This window comes from Pimephales promelas, chromosome 23 (assembly GCF_988280905.1).
Source record: "Pimephales promelas chromosome 23, fPimPro1.hap1.1, whole genome shotgun sequence".
NCBI lineage: Eukaryota > Metazoa > Chordata > Actinopteri > Cypriniformes > Leuciscidae > Pimephales > Pimephales promelas.
Window position 1 is genome coordinate 11,368,008 of NC_142791.1, and position 10,772 is coordinate 11,378,779.

General features: G+C 37.8%; 1 protein-coding gene across 1 annotated transcript; it reads left to right on the top strand.

Moving 5' to 3' along the window:
• The first annotated feature begins 1,145 nt into the window (after positions 1-1,145).
• Positions 1,146-9,372, top strand: stard7 (StAR related lipid transfer domain containing 7). The gene is made up of 8 exons (XM_039677220.2): positions 1,146-2,127; positions 3,621-3,781; positions 3,974-4,023; positions 4,395-4,505; positions 5,374-5,456; positions 5,561-5,660; positions 5,745-5,829; positions 6,031-9,372. Exons 1-8 carry the CDS (start codon positions 1,679-1,681, stop codon positions 6,195-6,197), a joined length of 1,206 nt encoding a protein of 401 aa, XP_039533154.2. The 5' UTR covers positions 1,146-1,678; the 3' UTR covers positions 6,198-9,372.
• Positions 9,373-10,772: the final 1,400 nt, after the last annotated feature.

Consider the following 10,772-nt stretch of genomic DNA (forward strand, 5'->3'; position numbering starts at 1 on the left):
TTGATTTTACAGAGGAAGGTTGTAAGATTAAAGTGTTAAGAACATTGGTAAATGTAGAGACTTTCCCTTGTAAAGTTAAAAATAGACCTCTTGTATTTGATTTCCCAAAAGACAAAGTGGGTCAAATTAGAACAAGATTTCTTACATTTCCTCTTTTTCCAAAGGTAAAAGAGGTTCAGTTTAAAATTATTAATGATATTTATCCTTGTAATGCTTTCCTAAGACACAGATTTAATATGGATTGTAATGAGTGCACCTTTTGTGAAGCGGATATAGAGTCGTTGGAACATTTATTTTTTTTATGCAAATTCTCAAAGAAATTCTGGGATGACCTTTATAATTGGTTAAGATTGAAATATGAAATACCTGACTTTAATTTTAAAACTATAAAATATTTGTCTTTGTCTTTGAGTTACGATCTTGAATTTTTGGTGAACAATATTGTGCTGTTGGCCAATTACTTCATACACAAATGCAGATTTTTTAAGAACCCTCCCACTTTCAGTCTCTTCCATAAAGATTTAATGATCTTCTTCAAAGCTCTAAGACTGGTGCATAACAAAAAAGCCCTTAAATTATTTAATCTTCTGAAGCTTTTGATTGATGATTCCCCCCTTGTGTAATATTTTATTTATTTACTTGTTTATTTATGTGTTCTTACATGTTTTGTGTTCTAATTTTATTTATTTATTTTTTAAATTTGTGGTGTTCATGTATTTTATTTTTTATTTTTTTGTGCTGCTATTTGGACTGTTTTGTAATCATCTAAGATTTGTATCTTGATGTTTGTTGGTTTTTTGTATATTTTTTTGAGCAATAAAAAAAAAAAAAAAAAAAAAAAAAAAAAAAACATACGTGTATACTAATTCTGAATACTATGCATGAAATAAGTGGTAAACTTATCAATTAATTTATCCGTTACAGCACGGACCAGCCACGTGGTAAATGTTTAACCTTACAATAGAGGACCTTTACCATTGCGGTTGAGTTAAGGTGAGTCACGAAACATGCTGGTTGATCCACGGCCTGGAACAAAGAAGACAGACAGCCCTGTCAGCCAATTGGAAGGAAAGGCCCATCCTCGACGTAAGAGACAGCCAATAAACTCCCAAAGAGTGAGATGGGCATGGCCAACAGGCTTGTTTGTCACGCAAACTTGCATTTCACTAGAGGGGAGGTGAGGGCATGCCATGAAGCTAACGCATGAAGATAAAAGTAAGATTTATTTTAACCATAAGAACACGATAATAAATTTAGCTGTGATAAAATACCGTGTATGGTATACCGTTAAAACATTCGAGTTGTTTTCGTTGATTTAATCATAGTTTGCCCGTGGTGGCATGTCGAGAAGGCTTGGCTAGCTAGTTGATCTGTTTTTGCAGTCGTTCGCAAATGTCAAACTGTTTGTTTATCCAATAAATTACTCTTAAAGCGTTAATAATATGAGATGAAAATACTAAAAAAAATTATTTTGCTCGTGCATTTCAGCTGTCGTTAACGTTAACGTACCTAAATTGCAAGATAATAGCTAGTGCATGTCCACTTGACATTGGGTTGCGCTTATTATCTGTTCCCTAGAACCACATGGGAAATAATTTGTATAGTAAATCATTGCTTTTTTAGCTTTAACGTGCACTTCTAAGTCGAATTATAGATATATTCGGTTCGTGGTTCTAGAATGTTCTCATCCGTCCAGCATCGCCCTGTGTGTAACATGGGGGCCACAGCTGTCCGACTGCAACGCTTTAGCACTTTTAATCAAACTGGTGCGATAAGTAGCAAATCGTGGAGTTTCTCGTGGCTGGGTGAGCGCGCGGTCCTGCTGATGTCATGGCTCCAAAAAGCAGGAAGGGGAACGAACAAACTGGCCTCCGACAATAAGAAAGAGAGACTATTGTCTCTATTCGCCAGCCACTGTAGTTTTGTGACAGGCCAGAGGCTGAGAAGGGCTCTTCAGATAGGAGAGCTGTACTCAAACCTGTACTCGGAGAGAAGCAGGTGGACGCTCGTGAGCAGCATATGGCGGCGCCTGCAGAGCAAGCACGCTCCTGCGGGGAAGCTCATCGCGGCTCTGGCTGGAGTCTTCATGTGGGAAGAAGAGAAGATCAGAGATGATGAGCTGAGAAGGTACTTCCCTCACTTCTGGATTGTTTTATGTGACATCAAGGTGCTTTATGTAATATTATAAATACGACACATAATATCGTCGCTCTGACATTTGCTCTGCTTAAAGGTAGGTTAGGTGACTTCGGACAGGCTAGCTTTGAAAGCATAAGGTCCCAGTGGCTATTTAGTGTCTCCAAAGCCACACCTTCTGCAAAACACATGAATGCATGCAGCAGAGTCTGCAAAGCATCACAAGACAAGAGAGACTGTTAAATAACTCCATGTCAAGACTCACTAAGTACATTACAATAATAATAAACATAAACAACTTACAGAGCTCATTCTGTACCACTTAACTGCTGCAGATTAATTTTGGCATTGATATTGTTGGCATAGAAACGCACAAATCTGAGTCTGAGGACATGATCCGCTCCGGGTAGAACGTGACAGGTTTCCATCTTGAAATTACAGTTATGAGATGGCGTAAATGCAGCATAAGCCTGTTTTGGTTCAGGAGGAACTGTAAAAGGCGGCTGCCTTATAGGGTTGGGCCGGTGGACGATATCATTGTCCATTGTGATGGCTGACAGACATCATGGTGACATGGCATGCTTGGCATGTGATTCACCACAGCCAAAATAGCACTTTTATTTCTAAATAGTAACAAACTTGCTTACCACGTCCTCAACTGTCTTCTATTCTGGTTGTCAAATATGTGTAAGTGAGTTTTTGTCGTCGTTTAAAATCCTTTAAATGATCTTGATCCGTAACATGAGATGGGCCGTAGTTCAGAGATTCCTGTCTGTTGGATTTATTACAGCGCGTCAATTCATCCGTTTCTCCCGAAATACATGTAAGTAAGTGGCCAGTGGACTGGGAGAAAAATAGAGTTGACTTTATTGTCATTTTTAAAGTCCCCATGTCATCGTCCATCGCGATGTTTCACTGTAGGCATTGTCTGATGCCAAATTGGTAGACATCGCCCAACACTACTGCCTTATGGAAAGCGCTGATGATGTGTGATGTCTGCACGAGCAGAGTGCACTGTGGTATGGAAATACATATGTTGACAGGCAGGTGATGCAATTGCAATGATTGGACAGTTTTTCATTGCAAAGGCAATGATTGGACAGTTTTTGGTCCTGTGACTTACACAGAATATATATGTAGGCCTACATGTTTTAGTATTTAGAACACTTCTATTATTGATTGCTATCAGAATGTGAAGAGAAGTTTAGTTTTAGTATAACTTCAAGTTTTTATAAAACAAATCGCCTACTCTATCTTTAAGCTATATTGCGTGTCTATCAACTGCCTTAGCTTTGAGAGAAGCAAAATAGCAACAGTGGAGCGCCCTTTTATATACAATCAGAAACGCTCTCTACCTGTCAATCACTTTTCACATTTAGGTCTACTAACATCAGATTGACTTTTTGAGGGTTTGGTTTTGGTGAGGAGAGGCACATTTTTATGTTCTTATTTTTTTAAGCAACATTGTGTGAACTGTGCTTTAGGTGTGCATGGGAGCTGCAGGCCATGGAGTCGGTGAGGAGCCAGAATGTGACCCCAAATACACCCGCGTATGTGGATCCAGGCTGGGAGGTGGTCATGGAGAAGAAAAACTTCAGAGTTTGGAGGAGACCTATCGAGGGTAGCCATCTTTTTGAATACAGAGGTATGTTTTAAATGGTAACATTACATATATTTGTTGTCTCATTACATCATAATAAATATCTTTTTGTAAGTTAATGTGTGTTTTGAATAGGATATTTATGGATGTGTGCCTTAAACTTGATTGATATTTAAATAATAATCATCATAATTATTTGTCTATTCCTATTCAAATAATCTATTTACATCTTTACAGTGTTTGGTTCATATACAGACGTCACCCCCCGGCAGTTCTTCAATGTCCAGGTACTAAATAATTGATTTAATATTAAGATTATGCAATTTATTTCATATTTCAGCTTGACAAAAAACTACTTTTGGGTTTGTCTTGGGTGATTGTGTGCCTCACGATGGCTAAGCCTTTCCATAGCCTAAAGCCCAAAGTATTCTTCACTTTTTGCGTGTACACTAGGTTATGCGCATGACACGACTTTTGGCGTCAGCACAGTAGCCATGATTCACAGACACGTAAAGAACGAAGTATACTTTGGGCTTTACACGTTTCAGGCATCACCTGCCTTGCACTCTTGTTATCTATGATGATATTTCTAGGTGTGTGCATGTGGTTGGAAATTGAATGTTATATTTAGACTCCCAAATATTTCCCTTCACACCAGTTGGACACAGAGTACAGAAAGAAGTGGGATGCACTGGTTATCAAACTGGAAGTGGTGGACAGGGATGTCAACACAGGCACGGAGGTCATTCATTGGGCGACGCATTTTCCAGTAAGCTATTAATCCAGTTCTCTGCTGTGTTCTGTCATAACGAGACATTTTGCCATGGAGTTGAGTTGTTGGCCTGAGTTGAAAGGAAGTGTAATCTAGTACTAGTTAACATAAGATTTAAAAGCCTTTAATCCTAATCTGCTTTGTGCTTGTGAAGTCGTTGATGAAGGAAGTTGCTTGGATGATTTAAACTTCAAAATCTTAACAGGTTGACAACATAAAGCATATATGAATAATTTAAGTCCAAGGACTTATGGGAATTCACAACAGCCTTGTTTGTGTAGTTAGTCAATTTGAGTTATTAAAATGAGGATTTTAAGTATTTATTACATTACAGTTAATTTCCATATTTGAGTTATAAATTCAATACCAGTATTGTTCATGTGTAACTTGATTAAAATTACTAGAACAAAAAAACATATTAGTTGTTTTAGGGGCCGTTTACAGGACACCATTTTTTAACAAAGTGTTTGAAAACAGTGCCATTATTGTCTCCGTGTGAACTCACGTTTTTGAAACTACAAAAACGTTTGTAGTTCACGTTTTTGAAACTATAAAAATGTGAATTTGTGAAAACGGTGACGTTATGCGGATGCATATTACATGTTCAGTCTATAGGCGCAAAGTGTTTCTTTATTAAGTGACTTCGCCATCTACTGGCCTGGCATGAATAATACAGCCGTTTTCACGTATCCGGTTTCACGTATAGGTACATGAAACACGCATAGAAAAACATTTCCGTTTTCAATACATCGTTGTCAAGTAAATGCATGTGTAAGCTTCATTTATTAATTTAATGTATCTGTTAGTATTCACATTATTGTTTAATAGTTAATAATGTTAATACTTATTGACCTTTCCTGTGCAGTATCCTATGTACTCCAGAGACTACGTCTATGTGCGCCGATATCACATCGATGAGGAGAACAACTTAATGATGTTAGTCTCCAGGTAAGTGTTATTGCCATGTTTTAAAGGCATTATTTAGTAATATCTGAGTGTTTATTGGTTTAAGTGTTTTCCTTATATTAAGTTAGCCTTTTTTCTCCACGCAGAGCTGTTAAACACCCCATTATCCCAGAGACCCAGGAATTCGTCCGAGTGCACTCTTACCAGTCTAAGTTGGTCATCCGCCCACACAGGTCATTTGATGAGGTGAGAACCAAAATCTCCTGTGTGCAAGTCTGTCTGCGGTTGGTCTTAGTATGCAGTCTTAAGTTAATTATGTTGTCTTAACAGAATGGCTTTGACTACCTGCTGACCTACAGTGACGATCCCCAGACGGTCTTCCCTCGCTATTGCGTCAGCTGGATGGTGTCTAGTGGTGAGCTGTCTGTTTAATGCACTCACTGTCCTAAAAAAATATATCTTCATAGAAAATTGCTATTCATCTTAGTATCACAGTTTGGAATTTCACAGATGATTTGGTTGCTGTTATAATAGTCGTCCTTGAGTTCTGCCCTTTCTGCAGCTGCTGTTTCTTGACACCTGTTCACATCAATTTCACTTCCTCTCTGACCCACAGGTATGCCAGACTTCCTGGAGAAGCTTCACACCGCTGCTCTAAGAGCTAAAAACATGGAGTTCAGTGTCAAAGACTACGTCAGCGTCGTAAAGCCTACCCAACCCACACAAGACCGACTAGGAGCTGACAACACTCACACTAGAGGCCCAAGCCAGATCTACGCCTGAGTGTCTGGCTGCGGCGATTGATGTACTGTGGCAAAATGAACTTGATCTACATATCTGTTTTGTTGTGGGGTCATTCATTGAAGCAACAAAGTGATCCGAACCATCGATTCCCAAAATTAATTTATGCCATTTGACCAACTGCACTAGCTGTCAAACTGAGCGCTTGCATCCCTCACTTTTTGTGCTGTTAGTTTACATCCTTTTTCTGTAGGGTGCATCTATCTGAGATGAGCCAAAATAACGCCGTTATTAATCATAGACGCTCATGCCAAAGCAGTATTTTACTGCGCATTTCTGTATCTCACAATCATCGGAATAAATCATGCAGTTGAAATGTGGAAAAACATCTGGAGAACAGTGTACACACCCTACAAGCTTCAAGTTCAGGAAATTGCTTCTGCAAAGCCATGTATTTGTACTATCTTCTTTTTTTGTGGTTCTTTTCTCCAGCTTATACTGTGGTGAACTGCTCCCGGCAGAACCGGATCGACTCCCCATAGTCCTCATTTACTGTGTTGAATGTTTATTGCCAGTAAAACCCAAACAGCCTTCATGGGATCACCAAAACCTGCTCTGGAAACAAAAGAGAGGCGTGTCTTATGTGAACCGCAACATCCTCACGAACTGGCTGGACTTCCTCCTGCGCTCTACACGGCTATTTGAAGTCGAAAACATCTTTGGTAATCTGAACTCCAGCAAATGAGGATGCTATGAGAGACAGTTTTGCTGACTGAATCCATAGTGTGATGGAAGTAGAAGGATGGATTTAGTGCAAGTGCAAATAATAATGGGGATTTGTGTGTGTTTGGCAATTCACTTTAATGGGATTGTCTGTATTATATATGTTTATACTAAAAAAAAGGATGTGGTAGTCAAGCTTGGCTTGTTAAATGCAGATTGTACACTTTGAACATCCTGAGCACATAACCTAAATCATCAAGTTTCTGGTCTCCGTCCTATCATTTCATACTGATGTTTTTCAACATCGCAGTGAAGCTACTGATACAGTAGCACTTAGTTTTGCTGAGTGGAGAAAAAAGTATGCTAATCGTCTGAGGAAATGCAAAGGTACTTGCATGTTGACTAGTTTCTTTTCATGGTTTCTGCTGTGGGACAATTAAAATGAAAGCAGATCTATTGAATTCCAAGGTGAAATGTTACTAGGTGGATATGTGAAAAATATACTGAATAAATATGACATCTTCATTTGAATGAAGCACTTGATGGGGACATTTTCTTGAAACATCCATTTCCTGTGTTGCATAATGCATACGTTGTGTTACTGGTGTGGTAACTAAACTTGCAGTGGAATTATGTTTCACTTGAAATGTGATTGGTTCCAAATAATGCATCCATATACCCAACCATGTGACTTTTCGCTCTTATATGTAATGAAATTGTTAATTCCCCCGGTTGTTTGTATTGTGTTCTTGTTTTGTTTTTTGTTTTTGTTTTTTTAAATTCAATTATAATACACTTGTCACACCAGGTTCATAAAAATATGTATTTGTATTTTTAACACTGATAACTCCAACCTGTTTACATTCTGGTGTGTTTAAGTTAAAAAGGCTTCAAAAATACTATTTTTGTCTTTGTTTGTTTTGTTTTGTTTATTAAAAAAATCAACTGCTCTGTCATGGTTGGTGATCATGGTTTTCTATGATTTTGTTTCATGTTTAAGACTATTGCTCACAGAAGTCAGTCAAAGGTATGTCTTCTTTTCCTAAGGAATATGACAGCTTATTAGAAGTTACGGTCTATTGACATCTGTGAAAAAGGCTCTTGTAACTACACTTTTTTTTTTTTTTTTTTTTTTGCTCCTTAATACATACAAATGCAAACTTCCCAGTGTCATATATGTTTCTGTTTCCCACAAATAACTGTGTATTTATTTCCCGTCGATTTGACATGTCTCTAACGGTCCTTAAAGGGAGATAGTTCACTTTGAAATGAATTTTTGATATGTGTTAGCTTACCTCAAGGGCATCCAAGATGTAGCTGTCTTTGTTTCCACAGTATTTTCCATTTTGATATATTTCGGTCAAACCGTTGTTGTCCATCACTAATACACTGGAGGTTAAGGTGGATCCACCATGGGTTCACCCCAAAGAGCATGCACAGAGAAGTCAAAATTAAACATGATTGAATGACTCGTGAATGTAAGTACACATTGATAAGACACGAATTGAGCGGTTTGGGTGAGAAAACTAACAGTATTTATATCGTTTTTACCTCGTGTAATCACATCGATGTCAAAATGATCTGACGGCACGAACGCTTCGGTCTGCGCATGCGCAGGAAGTGATCGCTTGCGCGCTACTCACTCTTTGTTTATACAGAGATTTTTGACGTTTTACCTTTCACTAAACATATTTATATATATATGGGAAATTGCAATGGAATACGATTTCGGTATATCTAAATATGTTTAGTAAAAGGTAAAACTTCCGAAATCTCCGTGTAAATATTCAGTGATGTACACATGCAAGCGGTCACTTCCGGCGGAACATGAACATTAATTAGTTCGGTTCAGTTGGACATTGCACAACTGATTCAGATCATTTGGACGATACTGTGATTACACAAGGTAAAAACGAAATAAACACTGTTCGTTTTCTCAAACAAACCGCTCGTTTCGTGTCTTAGGCCATCAATGTCTACTTACATTTACGAGTCATTAAATCATGTTTAATTTGGACTTCTCTGTGCATGCTCTTTGACGTGGACCCCCATACTTTGCCCGCATTATATGACAGGTAGACCTGGAAAAATGTCAAAATTGAAAATACTGTGGAAACAAAGACACCTACATCTTGGATGCCCTTGAGGTAAGCTAAAACATATCAAAAATTCATTTCAAAGTGAACTATCCCTTTAATATGGTTGTTGAGCATGTTTAGTGTTTCGTCATGCTATTTCATCATGTTAAATTGTCAGACATTCTGTAGTAAGTTACACTGAAAAGTGCATTGATGTGGCGTCTTGAGTCAAAGCACCAGATGTTGTATAAAACTGCTTAACTGAAGTTTTATGCATTTAGTAGTATTTTCACTTTCTAATATCTAAACTAAGAGCGTTCTACTGTAATATCAAGTGAAATAGAATGAACGAGTGAGAGGTCTGGAGCATGAGTTAGTTTTTTTGCTAATGTGAAAATAAATACATTTTAATTCATTCTGAGTTTTGTTTTGTTTTTCTTGATGTAGATAAGATAGTATCGAGTAATGTGAAATTCATAATAGTTTACTAAACAATGTTTTTATAGCTTTTAATCATCAACTTCTTGTTATAACAGCAGACAGAAGTTAGTCCAATAACACACACACACACACACACACACACACACATATATATATATATACCGCAAAGTACATGGTGGCCATGGTTGTTCTTTAATTATAGCACATTTTCATTGACTGGATTTCTCTGGTAGCATTTATTGATGGATTGGATCCATATTATCATTGTAATGAATCTTTTTATACCGCTTGGCAAATCAGCTAGTGTTCAAAAGCTTCATAAGGTGCTATAAACGATGCGAGCTGATCTCCTGTAGAGGTTGAATCTCAAAGTTTTAAGTAAAAGATGCTTCTGCACAGACAAACAGATGACACAATATCCAAGCAGTCCATTACTTTGAAAATGACTGGAGCTGAGCTGTGCAACCTAACATGACCTCTGACGGTAAAACAGAGTGGTTCATTCATCTGGAGACTGACTGTAAATGCTGCTCTTTCTCTGCAGTGAGCTCCACCCATCATGACCTCCCCGATTTTATCTAAGATTGCATTTACTCCAAGACTTGCATTACTAAAGCCTTTTTGCCCAGATTGTTTCAATATTGAAAATGGTGACTGATGAGCCAAATTTATCCATACATATTTTTAGGATGAATGGGGATGCAGCTAGACTTTGGCAGTGCATTTGCTTTTTTCTTACCTTATTTTCAAACAAATTGTAAAATGGGGGGTATTGTTGGGTACGTGTCCGCCTGTATGTATACATACAGGGGGCTAATCATTTGTAAAAGGAAATGGAAAAGACATAAAGAGAGAAATATATCAAGCCATGAAATCAGCTTTGTTGAGGAAGTGCTGGTTGGCAACAGAACTAACACTTTTTTGTCCACAGTGTCACCATTTCCACTCGTTTAATTTTTCTTGCTATACTGATATGTCACACTCAACAAACAAAACAACACAAGGGATTTTATTCTTTAAAACACTCTTGTTTTGGACAGGAACATTACACTTCAACAGACAAGTTTCACAAGGTTTGATTCTTTAAATTGTGGAGCTCAGAGGAAATGAACAAAAAGTAAGAAAAACATGAAAGAAAGTGCACACAAGTCTCCAAAGTGCTTGGCAAAACCATGGACAGAAAGGGAACTGCATGGTTAGATCAAGCACAATGGTGTCCTGGGCAAAGTCGTAAAGTCAGTAGAAACTCATCCAGGTTCTGGATCTGTTACAAAAGACAAGACAGAATGGTCCATGGACATTAAAATGCTGTTCAAAATCATGCAGATTACAATAAAGGACGTCTGAGAACAGATCAAGGTTCCAAGTCAAGGTG